This window comes from Aethalodelphis obliquidens, unplaced genomic scaffold (assembly GCF_003676395.1).
Source record: "Aethalodelphis obliquidens isolate GAN/ISIS:26980383/991018 unplaced genomic scaffold, ASM367639v1 scaffold11, whole genome shotgun sequence".
In the NCBI taxonomy this organism is placed as follows: domain Eukaryota; kingdom Metazoa; phylum Chordata; class Mammalia; order Artiodactyla; family Delphinidae; genus Aethalodelphis; species Aethalodelphis obliquidens.
Window position 1 is genome coordinate 11,438,096 of NW_020837955.1, and position 18,587 is coordinate 11,456,682.

Sequence of the window (18,587 nt, forward strand, 5' to 3'; positions counted from 1 at the left end):
CTAAGTAAAAAAAGAAAGCTGTGCAGAGTGCCCTCTGGTGGACAGTTGGACATGCCAAAGGGCTTCCCATCTGGAAGCTCTCAATCAGCATTCATTCAACAACTCATTCATTCATTCAACAACTCATTCATTCATTCAAATATAATTAAATAATGTGTGTCCACTGTGTGTCAATTATTGAGTATACAGTAGCTAACACGAGAGACACACAGTCATTGACTGTCCTCATTGACTGCAGTCTAGAAGCATAGGTGGACATTAAAGCATTGCTTCATTACAGAGGTATTTAATGCCACAAAGGAATAATAGATGGTATTATGACAATGATCTATGGGGAAGATGTAAGATCCACTGAAGAAAGGATTCCTAAAATTTTCACAATTAAGCTGAGACCTGAAGGAAAAGTGAGCTTTAGGCAGGCAGAGGAAACAGTATCCATAATCACCCTGTAAAATAGCGAAAAAGGCCAGTTGTGATTGGCTCAAGATGAGGAAATGGGAGCTGAGGCAGAGGTAGTATATAGTACACGAAGGGTCATGTAGGCAGTGTTAATTAAGCACTTTGACCTTTAACCAAAGAGCAGCAGAACATAATCAAAAGGTTTAAAGGAAGGAAAGATGTGATTCAAATCATGATTTTAAAAGAACGCTTTAGTTTTTTAATGTAAAGAATGAATTGGAGTTGGGCAAAAGTTGAAATTGGAGTTGCTTCTAGTCCTTGCTCTCCCATATACCATCCTAGTTTATTCTACACACTTACTGAGTGTCAGCCAAGTGCCAAGCACTCCCATTCAGACCTCTGGGCACAGGTGGCAGTCAAGATCATGGCAGCTGCGTAAGGAACTACCATTAGAAGCCTCTTCCACCTCTGCGAGTCCTCCCATTGCTACGCATACTATGGCGAAAAGCGTGTTGATGCGTAGATTTATCAGCCCACTCCAACAAGTCACATATTCTCGGGGGAGCCTAATTACTGCCATAGCAGGGGGCAGAAATTTGCCCCAACAGCCTGGGCTGCCTTGTTCCTGTGACTTCAAAGAGCACAAGTTAATAAGTAGGATCCCCTCCCTCTAATGAGCTGAGTAAAATTATACAGGATAAATGCACTATCCCCCAGCTCCCTGTGTCCTCACTGGGGTCATTATTCAATTGATCCTTTGATTGCAGACTTGAAGGATGCACATTCAAATACTTTTTCCTGTGTTCTAAAATTGACTGTGGTGATGATTGTACTACTATGTAAATATATTAAAAACTGAATTGAATACTTTAAATTGTTGATTTGTAGGGTATATGAATTATATCTCAATAAAGTTGTTACCAAAACAAAAAGTTTTTAAATCACCTCTTCTTTAAAGATGATGACACGGATGAGTGAGATGACAGCAGAGATAAAAGTGCCAAAGCCATACGTGCAGCTGTTTCTGTAACTGTTGCATATTGGCATATTTTATATTCATAGGCAAGCCAGAAGTCTCTACGATGATGAGAAGAAATCAAATCTATAAAGGTTGTATTTTCCCCATAAATCACTCCATCTAAAAGCTTAGCCAAAGAGCAGCAACAACAACAACGACGACGATACATAAACATACAAACTCTCAAAAGATGTCTTTTTTCAAAAACTGTGGTTGGATATAAAAGAGGTTAATGAAATATACCAATCAGATCCTTCTTCATTTACCTCCCACAGTTTACCTAGGAAAGGTGCAGCCTGAGAACATACATACACCTTAAACAGTGCTAGAACTTCCATGATTCCAGACACTGCTGCTCTGCAGGAGGCCCTCTCCCACTCTCCGTATGGGGCAAACAGTGAAAGAGGAAAGGGCTGCAAACACGAAGCAAGTGGCCTGTAAAATGCCATCTATACTTGTTTTTGTTTTTTAAATCTGCTGATTCCACTGAATCTGCATTTATAATGATACAGACAGCAAAAGAGATTCCTTTGACCAGGAGGATAATAAAGGCTGAAGCTATTCAAAATAGTCAAGGCCTCGGTTTAAAAGCAACTTTAGGCTAACATTAGAATGAAGGAGAAAAAGACTATAGCATCTTGGAATTTGCAATAGCAAGGAAAAGGGATTGTGGGCACAGGTAGACACCTGCCACTGACTTTCAAAGCTTCAAAACCTTAGCTATGAGATTATTGCTAAAAACCTGGAAGGGTTATTCAGGAAAGAAGGGTGTGCCCGACGACAGAAATTCTCCATGCTCAATCAAGAACAGAGCCCCTGAGAAAGAAAAAGGGCATTACCTAAGGAAATACTAATATGCTTACATATAATGGGAGCTCTCTGGAAAGCTCAAACTTAAGCTTTAGAAGAAAGACACATAAATATAAAAGTAGAATCAACCTAAAAAAGCATCTACAGCAAACGGTGCAGTTAACAGAGGCTCAGAATGCCAGAGACAACAAAATAAGGTATTGCTGGCCACGTTCAAAGCAAGAAGAAAACAAGAGGACAGAGTAACAGTTTGGGAGAGAGGAGTGTAATATTCACAGAAGACCGGTGAAAAAGGAGCCCCACTCAAGATGGAAGCTGACTTCCTTCTCTTATAATGAAGAAAATGGTCTGCACCTTGGTCAGGGCAAACAAAGAGCATGAAGATGGAGCTGGGAGACAGGGAGAGAAAGGAATCCATCACTTTCAATGATTTCCAGTTCTCCCACTTACATGACTCTCATCCTAGGGCACTGAAGGAACTGATAGGTCCCTTTTGACACCATGTGGATGGAGATGGCATTCTTTTGCCCACAACAGTCCCACTCTACATGTGGCCAGTGAGTCACACTGTATATATTACTTTCTTGCTCAGTATCTCTTCTGGGCTTCTCAACAATCTAGTCGGATACACAAAGCTATTACTACTGCCCTCATTATACACTGAAACTCAGAATTTAAAAGTGACCTGCTCAAAATCACACAGCCCACCAGGAACAGGACCAGATCTAAACCTGGTCATCTGACTTTAGCCAGTGCCCTTTTCACTAACCAGTGTATCTTTTCACTGCATCTTCAGCAGAGCAACTGATAAAGTTCAAGCTATGTAATATTAACAACAGTGTAAGTAAACTTCCAGCAAGATGAATACTATTAACCAGCAAGTGCCAGTTAAGCATCTATTAACTGCCATATGACTCTGGCTGTTCATTCTTCAAATCTCATTTAATCTTCACACCACCCCCAGGAGGGAGTTGCAGATGAGGACCCAAGGCTCCCGGCACTGAGTAACTTGCTTGAGTCACCAGTGACTGGTGCAGCAAAGGTTTAACTGTAGTGGAATCTGTTCTAGCTTCAAACTCCATACTCCTTCCATTACAACTGACTGTTGTGACCCTAAATGTTTATCAAGAACTACTCTAAGATATGGAGGGTATGGTTAACCCAAATACAATGAGCAGAAAACAGTCAATGGCTTTCCTGAGTCTTGAGAAGTTTGATGTGCCAAATACATTTCTATAGCATGGCCTATGATTACGCTAACAAAAGAAAACCCACTTCTTTCTTTTTTACCTACGTCAAAGTCGGATGGGAATCAATGCTGAGGGCATGAGCATAGCAGGGGTGAGAGCAGAGGCAGGCAATAAAACAAATAGTGCCTGAATTTTCTATGATGCTTAAAGGGGTTCAAAGATTACTGTAATCCCTGGGATAAGTGTGTTTCCTTCTAACTAAGGAATAGGCCAGGAGGTTGTTAGGGTGAGAGCAAAGGAAAGATATAAGCATGAGCAAGTGGAACCTTCTTTTATCATCTCTAGGACCTACCTCCTGAGAAGTCTCATTAGTTCTGGCTTCAGAGGGGAACAAAGAAAGCTACTTCGATAGAGATGAGAACATAAGCGCTCTTCAGGTTAAGTTTATTTCCTGGGATCACCAGTGATGGGGGCAAGAGCGGTCTAAATGTAATGGAATCTGGGGCTTCAGACTCACAAATGTATAGGCACTAGCAAGTCCACCAGCAGCGGTAGTTAAGAGAACACTCCACACAACACCATTTGTCAATTCAACAAAGGCTTATCAAGCATCTACTGTGTCTGTACATCAAGCAATGGGTAAGCTCTGTGGAGCTTACAGTCTGTAGGGGAATTACTGATACAGAAGGGGTGCTGTGGGCACTTGAAAACTAGGAATGGAGCTGAATGTTTATCACCCCTGAGTTTCCACTGATTCAGAGTGTTTCAAAATTCTGTAAAACTTCATTCATTTTAATTAAAAAACAAACCACCACTACTTACTTTTAAGGATCCCAGTAGATGCAGCAAATAGACTATTTATTTTAAGCACTGGCTTTTGTAATTTGATCTATGTCTTAAAGAAAATGCAATCTTGTTGACTATAAAAAAAATTCATCACCAATTGAAACTTTCACCTCCTAAGAAACTTAGGTCTACTACGCAAAATTAGTCAGCCAACCATAGAGAGTATAGGTGAAACTTTGTAATACAACATATTTACTACTTTACTTATTCTAGTCCAGTGTATGCCCCAAGAACAGCCTTTGCTGGAAGCATTAACAACCACTGTACAATTGCATAGGGAGGTGTTTAGACTTGATGTTCTCCCACTTGATCTTTTAATCTATCAATACAGGTCCCAGATTAGCTACTAACACCTTCTATTCCCCCCAAGCTTCCAAACAGCAGCAGAGCTGGAATTTAAGGGATTTAAACCTGTGTCTGTCTCCAAACCCAACTGAACACACCAATGCCCTAGAGTTCTACTGCCCCCTGTTTAGATGAGAGTTAGCAAATCTGAGTGCCTCTACTGGTCAGGTAGGTAACACCAATGAGCAAAGAGGCAGGTAATGGATATGCATATTTGGTATGAGCAGGAGAACTATGGGAGTTGGAGAGGGGACTGGAGGGGACAGCAGCTATTTGGCTCCAATGACTGCTACCACGTATGCTCTTGCAATTTTTTTTGGCCATGCTGCGTGGCATGTAGGATCTTAGTTCCCCAACCAGGAATTGAACCCGTGCCCCCTGCAGTGGAAGCACGGAGTCTTAACCACTGGAATGCCAGGGAAGTCCCTATGTTCTTGCAATTTTAAAAGAAACCAGAACTTCAAAATTTTATGTATACTCCTGAATATTAACATTAAATGTTAGTTCAAGTTTGTTTGTTTTAAGAGTACCACATGGGTCAAGCAGATTACCAGCTCTCAATCTTCGTTAACGTGCTGTTGGCATCATATTTTGAACAGCACTGGTTTGCTTTGCTAAATTCTGCAGTGTTATTTTCGTAAGTGTAACATCACCCTGGGGATGGATGAGGCAGAAAGTTCATTAACGCCTTAAATACAAAGGGCACTCTCTTTTTCAGGCAGCCTAGATGGACTCATGGACTAATGTCATGTAAGGCAGAGCTGCTCACTTTGATCACAAGGTGCTTTTCTCCCCAGGGGCCCACAGAATAAATTTCATTTCTTTCCCATAGCAATTACACCCTGAGCAGTTGCTTACCCGTTTGTCAATGTCATTGTGTTGGAGCTGCACAAAGCGAGCGCTGATGGCTGCAATGTAACTCTGCTGATTGGAGAATGCCACGCGGCCAGCACCTTTGGGGTACTTCAGCTCTGGGTCCGTATCAATGCCAGCATAGCAGACACCGCCATACAAACGGTCCATGATCATTGCCAGTTCAACTGCAAGAAAATAAACACTGTTCGTTATAAATGTTTAGAAGGTACTCTTGCCCAGGAGAAGGAAGGACTATGTAAGGATCATGCAGTGTAATTAAGAAACGGAAAAGCCACGTTAAGTCTCATGAAGAGTGTCTACACCAGTCTTACAACTCAAGCAGGGGAGCTCCTCATAGGATATTTGAAAACAAAATGAAAAAAATTTTTAAGAGTTTACATAATCAGAATTTCAGCAACACTATAAAAGAAGTGATCTATCAGCAATCCTCCTGTTCTAATTTCTAACTGCTTAGTCCACTGGAGTGGGCCCTGGGTAGGCAAAGCATTTCAGGTACCCTAACAAGTTAATAAGAAACAGCTCTACTTACTGACCTCTAGGACTGAAAGCAATTACTAAAGTCACACTACTATATTAAGCTCAAGCTATAGGAAGAATTTAATTAAAAAAAGAATTTAATTCATTTTAACTAGAGGCAATATGTTTGCAGGCTTAAAGTAAATCTCTACAATTAAAAAAAAAGATTTTAAGAGTATATACTATCCCAATTGAGAACTCTCCATACTAACTTCTCACACTGAATTCTTAAATAATAGTACTAAAAATGATCACAGCAGCTATGGTTTATTGAGCACTTACAATGTGCCAGGAAACACTAAGCTGCTACAAAGGCAGTAAAAACATATCCATCCTACACCCTGCTATAAATCCAGAGGTCTGGTCTGCACACCTCACCATATTTCTTCTAAGTATACCTTTATATTGGTATATTTGCAAAACACCTATACAGAAGGCACTTGGAAATTGGACCATTCCAAAGGTCTGATATTCTAAAATTGTCCTCATCAAAAGGTACCATGGAGAGACACATAGCAGTTACTTACCTGGATCCAAATTGCCTGAAGGTAATTGTTTACTTGATACTGGATGGCACCTCCTCCAGGTATGACCATTCCTTTCAGGCCACTCACATGGTTTAAGTCCAAAAGACTTAGTCCTACCCCTGGCGAACGACCCAAGAATCCACTTCCCTCAAACACCTACACATGGCATTTGGAAAGGAGCAGACAGGGAAGACAGATGATGACCTCGGACACAGCCAGTGTGCAAAGACCATCAGACAGTAGAGCTCCACAGGAATCAGTATCTGGGGAGAAGGAAAGCAGCACAACCTGGAGGGGTAGGGGAAGAACTCTGCAGCGGGTACAAGGGCTGAAGGGCTGAACGGTGTAAGATTTCTACAAACAGAAGGAAAGCCAAGTACTACTGGTTCCTGTAACAGGAAGCTGCTCAGGCAGTAAGAAAGCTGTATCGCCAGACAGAAAGGCTGTCTTTCTATTCAACTTCTTCAAAATTTGTCCCCAAACCAGACTGCCTAATACTGGTAATTGTTTTCTAAGTGCCTGTTTCTAACTGGAAGAATGACTTCCAACCAACAGGTAATTTTCAGAAGGTGAGAAAATAAACTAGCAATAATTAAGCCAGAGAATAAGTGATTTTAAAGACAGAACAGCAGAAAGCTATCCCAATGATCCCATTATGATCAGAATTACCGAGTCACATCAGCCAAGGGAACACTGCTGGTTAGAGCCCAAGTGAAGCCTGACTGCAGTCTTGGGGCAGGATCCAGGAATCACACTCATTCAAACAATGCAATAAGAATCACGTGTGTACCCTAAGTATCAGAGTTCAGTGGGTCCTCATACTTCACCCCAACAACTTCTGATGGCTTGGGGACTTCCTCACATAGCTAACATTATTCCAGTTACAGAGAACAACAAACTGAACGTGGGATTAATTCACTGCAGTCATTAATGAATTTCCTTTATTAGTCAAGTGGGCTTAGTAAAATATGAAACCTCAGGGCCTGGAAATTAAACACTAATTTTCCAAAGACCTGGCTTCCTCTGGAATGGAATAAGACAGTGAAAACTCCCTCAGCCTGGTGAATGGCCAGGAAAAGAATGTTGTCAAGGGACTGAATACACTTGTCTTTCACCCTTAGGAAGGATTCAAGAAAATATCTAATTCACAAAGAAGGTATACATACCAGCTGCGAGCCTGAAGCTCCAGCTGAAGAGAAGAGTTACCGTAACCACAGGTTCTTCTACTGCATCTTGGTCTCCAAAGGAACCTTAGGGATCCTCAGATGCCAGAGATGGCACCTTCCACAAGCACTTTGTGGATCTGGCTGCTGGAAAATCATCTTCACGTGCCAAAGATTAGGTCATGGCTGCTGCTGCTGGCAGTTACGTACTTTTGATAGGAAAAAGAAACCCTCATTCACTTCTGTTTTTATGAAAACTATATAAATAAATAATTTCCACTTAAAAGCTTATATACAGTCATTTTCTTGGCCACCCAAAACTCTGCAGGCATTTGAGCCAATGAAGTCTCACTCAAGTGAAGGGCAATTTGTTGAGAAGCTACAAGAAAGAAACCAAGGTGGCTAAAGGAAGTTTTCTGGGGGGGAAGAACATGAAGATTACCCATCTCTCTACCTTAATCTGTATTTTAACTACAAAAGTTCTAATACTGTGATGACCCTTGAAGGAAAGTAAATAATGACCAAACAACTGCTGTTTGTATTTGGTCCTTTACTCAATCAGCAAGTCTTCACTTTAGTGAATACTTCTTGCAGGCTAAACTCATGCTGGGCTCAAACACAATAGGTATGTCACCTAAGTACTAAACAGAGTTTTTAATTATTGAGAAAAGTAACCAGTTGGTAAAAACAGCATTAAAAAAAAATACTAACAATTCATCCACTACACAGGTAACTAACAAACACAGAGCAAGCTCTCCTCAAATCCTACAAATTCCCAATCCGAAAATATTTTTAATATGGAAGATACAAATTCACCTACAGATGTCATAATGTACCACTACTTTTAGAGACTAGGTTTTAAAGGGTTCTTTAGAGTGAGTATTATCAGTTAATGTAGGAAAGTCCCATATAAATTCCCTTCCTCTGATTAGGGGGGAGCTGAGCCAAGAAGAGGGCTACCATTTTGACTACTTGGGAGGAAGAGAGAAAAAAGCAGTAAGGATCAGGTAGAAATCAACTAAAACCTTTGTGGGTCTATCTATACCTTATGATCTCAATCCTGCTCAAGAAATGTGAGTCCTTGGGCTTCCCTGGTGGCGGAGTGGTTGAGATCCGCCTGCCGATGCAGGGGACACGGGTTCGTGCCCCGGTCCGGGAAGATCCCACATGCCGCGGAGCGGCTGGTTCTGTGAGCCATGGCCGCTGAGCCTGCGCGTCCAGAGCCTGTGCTCCGCAACGGGAGAGGCCACAAGAGTGAGAGGCCCGCGTACCGCAAAAATAAATAAATAAATAAAATTAAATTAAAAAAAGAAATGTGAGTCCTTGATCAAGGAAGTGTCTTATCTGGAAAATGTAGTCAAACCACCTACTAAACCTATGACAGTGAATCCTCATTCTAAACCATCCTCTGCAGAGGACAAGGACAGCGTAGCTCCCCAGAGCACGTTCTTAACATTTAACCTGAGGAAGATGAGGCTACCGGAGCAGGACACACAGATAGAGGCTGAAATTCAGACAGATGGAGGTGACAGCAGGCATAGAGTCCATGAGGAAGGCAGGAATCTCCAAACCACTTCTATTTTTTCCTTCCCATCCAGACAGTGTTCACGGCGTCTGTCTGGTCACGACAGGGGTGGGAAATTAGGAGTTCTGATAGCTATATCCAAGGGTATTCTGTACTTTGGATAAGATGTTCTGTGCTCTTAAGACAACTCAAGTCATCTCATAAACAACTGTTCCATGGTAACAGTACACTTCTATGAGTACAACCCACACATTGGCTCTTGTGATGAGCTTCACCATGTCCCAGACTGGAGAAGGAAACAAGAATGTTGCAGTTGTATGTAGTGTATAGCATTTCCATGAATTCCTCTGGGTTGTGGTGACTATGCCCTGAAGGTGAATCTGAACCCCAACTGTGGTTCCTTGTTTTGCTCCTAATTCTTCACAGAGATCTGAAAGGGACTTCAGTTCATCAGAAAGAAAATCATGATGACCCCCCATCCTGCCCCACCCCAGGATCCTGTTCCTGTCATTTAATTAGATTTCAAAGCTAGCCTAAGGCAATGTATAAGTCTGAGACACTATGAGAGCCAAACTGGGTAGAGCAGGAATGAGGATTCCTGAGGGAAATACTACACACAATTCTAAATTGTGAAATCTAGAAGCTACATTTCTCCTCTTTGGAAATAACAAAGCAGACAGGAAAGAGGCATAAGGCACCTCAGGATTACAAGGGGTCTGGACTTCTGAAAGAAAGGAAAATTCAACTTGAAGGTGGACTTTCTGGGTTTACGATTGCTGAGTTGGTTCATGAGAGCAGTTCACACATCTTTAGTGGAGGAAATGTGCTCATTAGCTTCCACCCTGCATGAGACGTTGGGAAGTTAAGAATATTTTCAAATAAATGATATGAACAACCAACTAAGTAAGAAGGATAGAGTTTTAACTTGATTAAATCGAGCTGGTACCAGATTGACTGTTATTGCTGTTACTGAGACAACAGATCTCAGATCTCAGCTTGATAAAGCAGCTTCCTTCTGTGCAAAGAGCCCCAAACTTGAAGTCTGGAGATCTGAGTTTGAACCTTGATTTTTTCACTTGTTGTGGTCTTGACTACACCCCCTTTGAACTCTGCTCCCTTATCTCTACAATGAAAAGTCTACCACTTATAACCTCACAGGGTTATCATGAGGATTAAACATACATGAGAGCTCTGAGCACACTGCTGGGCAAAGAGCAGTGCTCAAATGTTTAGTTTTGTCCAGCAGTTGTTTTTCCCTCTACTCATAAATCTTTGCTTAACATTTACTTGGCCTGGTTTCTGCTCCATAAGCACCAGTTCATCCCAGTCTTACTTTGGCTTTATGCTAATGTTGCTCAAACTGCCACTGATAGGGCAAACTTTGACATCGGCTGTGGGTGAGAGTTTGCTCTTTTGGAGGAGGAGCAAACAAACACAGACATTATAAAATCCTTAAGCCTAAGGGCAATGCAGTTAATCAAGTCAGTATGCCAATTCTGGAGTTTATCTGAGACAACTCATTCTGAACTTGGGACTTGGTGAAAGAAAAAGATTCTACAAAAAAAAAAAAAAAGGTGTCCACAATGTTAATTGCAGCACTATTTACAATAGCCAGGACATGGAAGCAACCTAAGTGTCCACTGACAGATGAATGGCTAAAGAAGATGTGGCACATATATACAATGGAATATTACTCAGCCACAAAAAGAAATGAAATTGAGTTATTTGTAGTGAGGTGGATGGACCTAGAGTCTGTTATACAGAGTGAAATAAGTCAGAAAGAGAAAAACAAATACCGTATGCTAACACATCTAATGGAATCTTAAAAAAAAAAAAAAGGTTCTCATGAACCTAGGGGCAGGACAGGAATAAAGATGCAGACGTAGAGAATGCACTTGAGGACAAGGGAAGGGGGAAGGGTAAGCTGGGATGAAGTGAGAGAGTAGCATTGACATATATACACTACCAAATGTAAAACAGATAGCTAGTGGGAAGCAGCTGCATAGCACAGGGAGATCAGCTCTGTGCTTTGTGAGACCTAGAGGGGTGGGATAGGGAGGGTGGGAGGAAGACGCAAGAGGGAGTGGATATGGGGATAGATGTATACATATAGCTGATTCACTTTGTTATATGGCAGAAACTAACACAACATTCTAAAGCAACTATACTCCAATAAAGATGTTAAAAAAAAAAAAAAGGTGTTGGCAGGGGGACTTCCCTGGAGGTCCAGCGGTTAAGACTCTGTGCTTCCACTGCAGGGGGTGCGAGTTCCATCCCTGGTCTGGGAACTAAGATACTACATGCTGCATGGTGCAGCCAAAAAAAAGAGAGACAGAAAGAAAAAAAAGAAAAAGCTTCTAGTGCTGACAAACTTGACATACAGATGATTTCTGCCTGCTACCACTTCACTGAACAAAAAGGCTATGGTTATAATACTCCTATTTCCTTAATCATAAATCAGGATGTGATTCCTAATACATGTGGACTACCAGAATGTTTGCAGAATGTCTGAAATAAATGCTCTTAGAAAAATTCATCATGTATGTTCTCTAGATGTATGTCATACCTTACTGAATATTTACCTCAAAAATTTTTTTCCCTAGAATTTCCATAGAAAGCCATCCTCACAACAGTGAGGGGGGGAGTTGGGAGGGGGGAAGGTGGAGAAGGAAATTTCAGGATCCATCACAGAATATTAGCAGGGGGGGAAAAGACAGGAAAGAATCATCAGAGCAATAGTTAGGAAGATGGGAGACCCAAAGATGATGGGCAAATGGTAGGCTCTAGGAACTCAAGACTGATCTGTTCTGCAGGACCTGGTCAGATAAACTGTCAGAAGGAAGTCATAAAGTGGAGGAACAGCTCACAGATGCCTCTAATTAGAGAGGAAGACTGAGGGTTTTTCAAGCCTGATCAAAATTGGAAGTGGATGGGTCCCAAAGCTTGATCACTGAGGCAGCCCCCAAAGGAGATGTCTAAGCCAAGAAGCTAGAGTCAGAGGACACTCACGTTTACACACCAGGGAAGAACACAGGGACCAGATCCTTCATTTTCCACTTTTTCCTGGTGGTCTCCTCATAACCCCCAAGCCCTTAGCTGGCACTTAGTTGCTCTCAGAGCAAAGAGATGTGGTCTGGAGAGGTTCTAATGTCACAGGGATACGCAACAGCGATATGTCCATACTGAGATTTAGGAAGACATGCTGCTTACAACACTTGAATGAAGAGTGGCAACATGCTGTTGCACGTCCAGGTAGTAGCGGGAGGAGAGACAGACCAGACAGACAGACCACCCCTTTCCCTGTACTGACTTCTCTGAAGAATATGTACTCTTTAGCCACACGGTGGCATGGCGAGTCCACCCACGGCCTTTCCTAGCGTCGGGGTGGGGAGAAGTGGGGAGTGGAAGGAAAGCAAGATGGAGAAACACCAGGAGACTTCAGGCAAACCATCCTCGGCTTGCCACTGTCACTGACAGGAGTGATGGAAGGGAGAGACAAGAGACGTAGAAATGTGTATTATTTGACTTAGAGAAGGCAACAATCAGGCAGTCCAACTTCGGGGAAACTCATCTAGATTTTCCACTGATATTTTCCTATTTTCAGGCTAATTTTTCTAGGCCCCTGATTTTTTCCAACCTGAAGTTTTAAAAGTCACGCTTGTCAAAAGGTCAGAAGGAGCAACCTAAACTCCTCAGTCAAGACAATACCACTTAAAACAGGTTGCCTTGTTTCTTTAGAAGTGTTTCTGCACTTCTATTCGGTGGGATAACTATATTTAGAATAACTTATTAGTGATAATGGTCCCTGTCTTACAATGGGAAAATGTCAAAGATAAAAAGCCTCACAAGATCCAAAGGAATAATTCTTGAGTGATAACATTTTAGTCACTGTAAAGTGCTGAAGGACCATTTTTGGCCCAGGATAAGGTGAAAATCAATCTGGACACATAAAATGTCACCTGTTGAGTCTCATCACTGATATCTAGTCTAGGATCACCTTGTATATAGTGCCTGAAATAGTTTTAAGACTTTTCAGAATTCATAACCACGACACCCCTGGAAATAATAAAAAATGCCCTGAAGTATTTAAAAACCAAAATTTGAGAATCATTATGTTAAGGAGTATAATTTAGCATCCAATTAACTGAGTTAGTATTCTATTCATACATTTCTCATTTTCTTCTGTTCTGAAATCTTTGATTCTGTAGATGACGACTTGCTCAACATGATAGTGGGATGTCCATTCAGTGTGGCATGATGTGCACTTTCTCAGTGCCAGTAACACAGTGCGTGCTCAATACGTTTATTATTCAAGTGAACTGCACTGTATTCAATTTAAGATTGTCTAGCAAAGTCAAAATGAATTCTTTTAAAAACAGTCTTCTATTCCAAGACACACACCAATCCACAAAGCTCAGTGTGTTCCAAAGAAAACTAATTCTATGCACAGGGATAAAAGCTGCAGATGTTAACTCTTTTCATCTAGATTACGTGGCCTCCAATCTGGAAGTCTTGGATAGATAGAGTAAAATTCTAAGATGCTAATGTAGGTTGTTTAGCCTTCTAGAAACTAGCTACACTTATAGGAGGTGCTGGCATGGGGGAACACTGCCATTAGACCAAGTGACTGTAGATTACTAGGCAATAATGGCAAAAACAAAATTTTAAAACAAAAAAATTTAGCTTACGTTAGAGAAAAAAGAACTTTGAAATTTACAAATTATGTACTATTTAGGCAGGGAACACAAAATCCCATTTCTGACTAGATAACTAAACATAATTCTTGTTTAACCGTAGAACTTGCAGCATCTTATAGACACAGAATGTTAAAGAAAGAATATAATTTAGCATCTTGGGTTTCCTGTCTTGCAGTGTCAGTGCGATCATAAGAACAGTGTGAAAAACATATCATCACAAGATTTATAGAGAGAAAAAGATATAGAGGCCCACACCTATCCTTTCAAATGATTTAAACAGAAAGAATGAAGAGTGGCTAATAAAAAAGGGAATTTAGTTTATAAACTATTGTGTCTGTGACTTAAAAATAGACATAAGAGGTTAAAGCCAGTTCTGTTATCTTTACAACTGTGGGAACTTTTCTTTCAGAAATTTTTTTTTCAGATTCCCAGATAAGAAAAAAGGAGAGGGGCTGAGATATTAAAACTAATTTGTGCTTGTATTTAGTTGCAGAAAAGAACAGCTAGAATACTAGCAATGAATGTCCATTTTTGTAGAATCCATTTGCAGTTAAAACACTATCAAAGGGGACTTTTCTCCCTCTCCACTCCTAAACACACCACCAGTTAGAAAAAGCCAGGAATATTACACAGTGCCCCCACCCACATTTTTTTTTTTTTAAAGCACAAGCTGTTTAGAAACAAAGGGCTGCATTGGCCGTCATCTCATAATGCTGTTCACGTGTGAGTTAGCCCTGCTTAGACTTTATTTTCTGACAGCAGATGAAGGGGGAAGCATCTCTGCTGTTTTGCTTTCCTTCTCTGGGCAGGTTTTCCATGAGAATGAGAAAAAGACCCAGTGATGCTTGACTTTCTGAAGTACCATAAGATTACAAACTCCACAGTCATGATTAATATGTTTAAAAGTCCTTCAAAATGGAATTACGAATACATCTTTATACAGACCTAAAACTTATCTTTCAGGAGTAGATTGGAGTTGAGATTTGAATAAATATGTTAGAAATGTTGAGGAACATTCAGAATTAAGAAGTCCCCGAAGTCACAGAGCCAAAGAGCTGTAGGTACATTTTACAATTCTGTTTCACAACTTGATTTTAATGACCTCTGCTTTTTCTTTTACTTTTTAAGTAGAACTAAGTCTACTTGCTTACACTAACGTAGAGATAACACTGTCCTTTTTGCTACTACAGCGGCAACAGCTACCTTATTTTTTCATCTTATTTAAAAAAAAATAAACTCAACTATTTTAAGCATTTTGAAAACTCTGTTCTTACAAATAATTTTATTATATTCCACGGGCAATCACACTAATCCACAACCAATTAGATTTGTCTTTGGATTTAAATATTGAAGTCATCAGCACAGCATCACTTCAAATGCCCCAGTCAATAATGATTCTGCCCAATCCCAGCAGGCACAATTATTTCATCATTGGAAAGGTACTTAACAAACAAAAAACAGGGGAGCTTTCAAGAAGTCAAAATAAAGATGCTCAAATACATACCTCACTTTTCAAAGTACATAAGAAAAAATAGGAACCTGTTTCACTTGGGAAAAGTTCAGTTTGATTCCCAGTGACACAATTTCTAGCAGTGGTTTGGTTCCTCACTGACTAAGTGGGCACACAGCTGCACTGGACAGATTTCTGATGGGGTGACTTCTTTTTCTGTCATACGTAACAATGCTAACTGGCATAAGAATGCACACTGCCAAATGTATTGTTATTATTTTAAAAATAATTGGTTGCACAGGGAGGCACTAATTAGAATTCAACCCTCTGAAATAACAATTTAATGAAATTCACTCTTGTACCATAAGAAAATACAACGTCTTGGGAGAAAATATTTAAGGGTCAGCTCAGTGAAACTGACCTGACAGCCTTCTTTTTGGAGATTGTGCATAGCTGACCAGAAACCTAGAAAATATTGAAGACTAAACACATTGGGGATTCTGTTGTTGGTTTTGTTGTTGTGGTGTTACTATTTCCACTCACCAGCTCGAAGGGGTCGTGGAACTCCCCCAACAAAGATAGTTTTTCTGGGGTCCAAAGGCTGAGAACCATCCATTACAAAGTCACTGTCACTTAGGTTCCATGGTCGAATTTGCACCTGAAAAAAAGTCGTTTACTTGGTCCTTACTTCATTTCCATCAACCCCAAATGAGAATAAGGTGACTAAAGACAAACCCACTGATTTGTGCATTTTACAACATACACAACCCAAACAAAATCCAGTTATTAGTTAATGTAATCTGCATTAAGTGCCTTCCAATAGAACTCTTGGGGAATCTACTTACAGGTATTAGACTCAACACTCTAGACATATACCATGAAACCTTCAGAAACCACCTGTGGTTTAAAAAAGGGCAGTCTTTTATAGATAGAGTCTGGGTTTTGAATTTTAACACATGTTAGACTGTTTATAACCTGTCACATTACAGCACTTAGTTTTTTAAGAGCTCACCTAAAGAGGGACAGGAACATTGGGAATATTTTCTAAAAATTATCCATATGTCTGGATTTTAAATGATCACCCCCTAAAATTAAAACATTTCTCTTTCAGCAATATGATTTAACACAGTTTAACACTTATCAAGTTAGCACACAATTACCAGCAATATCAAATCCTGAAGGTCACAGATTTATCGACTTTTGGTTGATCTGATTTTCCTAAACAAGTCTGGTTAAATAAAGGTAAGCCCAGGAAATGAAGCAAATTTTCAAAGAATAGAAAAAGAAATCTCTATGACATATTTCTAACTGGTAATGTCTCTTCACTGGGATTCTGACTTCCTGCCCATAGTTTACACTGTTTTACCATTATCATATAAAATAAGGTATTCCATCAGAATCGTAACCTTAAAGCATATTCCTTTCAATCCATAACCAAACAAAACAAAACAAAGAAAGCACAAAAAACCCTCTCATACCGAAAGGCCAGTTTCAGCACTGCCTGAAAACCAACCAGTCGCTCAGCTGGCCATGCGCGCTGGGAAGTAGGCCAGGTATAGAAGCAGAGAAAATAGTGTCGGTCTTTAAGGAACACCCCTCTCCTTTCCCCTCATCAATTAGTATAGGAAACAAAACAGCTGAATTTTCATTTTCTTAGTGTCAACAAAATTCTTCTTTTTCCCCATTACTCAATCAACAACACAATGCAAGGAAACACATATGATAATTTCTTATGTGGCCTGGCTATATCCAGGAGTACTCCTATTTGAAAGGTAGTAAATCTGTCAATTACACTTTCAAAACATCTTGGGTCATCTCTAACACTGGTATCGCTCAGTTAGAAGCAGGCTACACGTTCCTTATGATTGTTACAAAATGTACCCCCCCGCCCCGCAGCTTTTTGGGCTTTTATGACACAGTTGCCTTCACCAGTTAGCCAGAAGCCATAAAATCTCCACTTCTTCCCTAGACCCTAAAACCTTGGACCTGTTTGTAATTCTGTTAACACTCAGGCATCTGCTCTACCTTTATCACTTAAAAAAAAAAAATCCAGTTCTTTCCTTGTAAAATTTGGTCTGTTTGACTAAATTATTGTTCCCTTGACATTTACCACAAAGGCAGATTCACCAATACCATAAAACACCACTTTCAAATGCCTTCATGAGGGCCCATTATTAATTTTTAATTAAAAACACAATGTCCTGACACTAAGAAAAAGGATTCTAACGTCACCAAAAAAAAAAAAAAAAAAGTAGGGCAAATCTTTTTCTACACAGAGCCCTCTCTTCTTCTAGTCTCATCCTTTATTAAGTAGTTAAGGCAGCTTCAGGACCAGGTAATTCCATTAACTTTATGATAACTGAGTTTGCTCATATGGCTCACAAATGAAAACAATTCCTGTGTAGTATCCATAGTGTTCTGGTTTCGTTTAATCACAAGTACAGAAAATGTAGCCTTGTACAATAGCTGGAGGTTACTGCTGCTCAAAAGAACTCTGCAGACGATCTCAAACCTGCCTGTTGAGGGTCTCCATAGCTGCCTCTTCTTCCCTCTGACACCCTCCCACCCCCCTTCATTACATCACACACAACCCATTCCCTTACCCTATTCTTGGTAAAAATACAGGAAGAGGACTAGGGAGACAGTAATGATTAATCCTATTCACAAAACCCACATTTCCCAGCTGCCACCACAGAACAGCTCCTCAGAGCTCACACCACTGCAGATTCAGAGAAATGTCAACACAGGCCAACATCAGTACACTCTAAGAGCTAAGCAAAAAGTAATACTGTGGTACTGTTTGCACTGAGAAGTTCCATTCACATTCTGGTTTCTCTCTGAAATATAAGACCATTCTCATACAGGCATGTTCTCCATCTTCTAAGGTTTATTCTCAGGGTCTAATATCCAAGTTCTATCTTTCTGACTCACTCTTCGAAAAAAATATATATACGTGTTTCTCTACTCTTTTAATCCCGTACTTTATAAGCTGACTCAGATATTTTGTAGAAGGGGTAGAATATAAGTAAAAGAACTGTTTTTTTTATTATCTTTATTTCTTTAATAATTTTTGAGAAAGGATGAAATTAGATCTCTGTCCTAATTCAACATAAACTTCCCCTGGCAAAACAGCTTTTACATACATAGGGATTACTCTGTGTGTGTGTGTGTGTGTGTGTGTGTGTGTGTGTGTGTGTGTGTGTGTGTGTGTGTGTGTGTGTGTGT

The 18,587-nt window shown here is 40.3% G+C and overlaps 1 protein-coding gene across 5 annotated transcripts in view; it reads right to left on the reverse strand.

Moving 5' to 3' along the window:
• The window catches only part of CPEB3 (cytoplasmic polyadenylation element binding protein 3), a 174,167-nt gene that overhangs the window by 16,115 nt on the left and 139,465 nt on the right, over positions 1-18,587 (reverse strand). For all 5 annotated transcript variants that reach the window (XM_027112039.1, XM_027112040.1, XM_027112041.1 and 2 more), the window contains 2 exons: positions 15,906-16,020; positions 5,467-5,648 (listed from right to left, as the gene is read on the reverse strand). In XM_027112039.1, the coding sequence (XP_026967840.1) occupies positions 5,467-5,648; positions 15,906-16,020 (297 nt within the window). The remainder of the gene's footprint in view (positions 1-5,466; positions 5,649-15,905; positions 16,021-18,587) is intronic.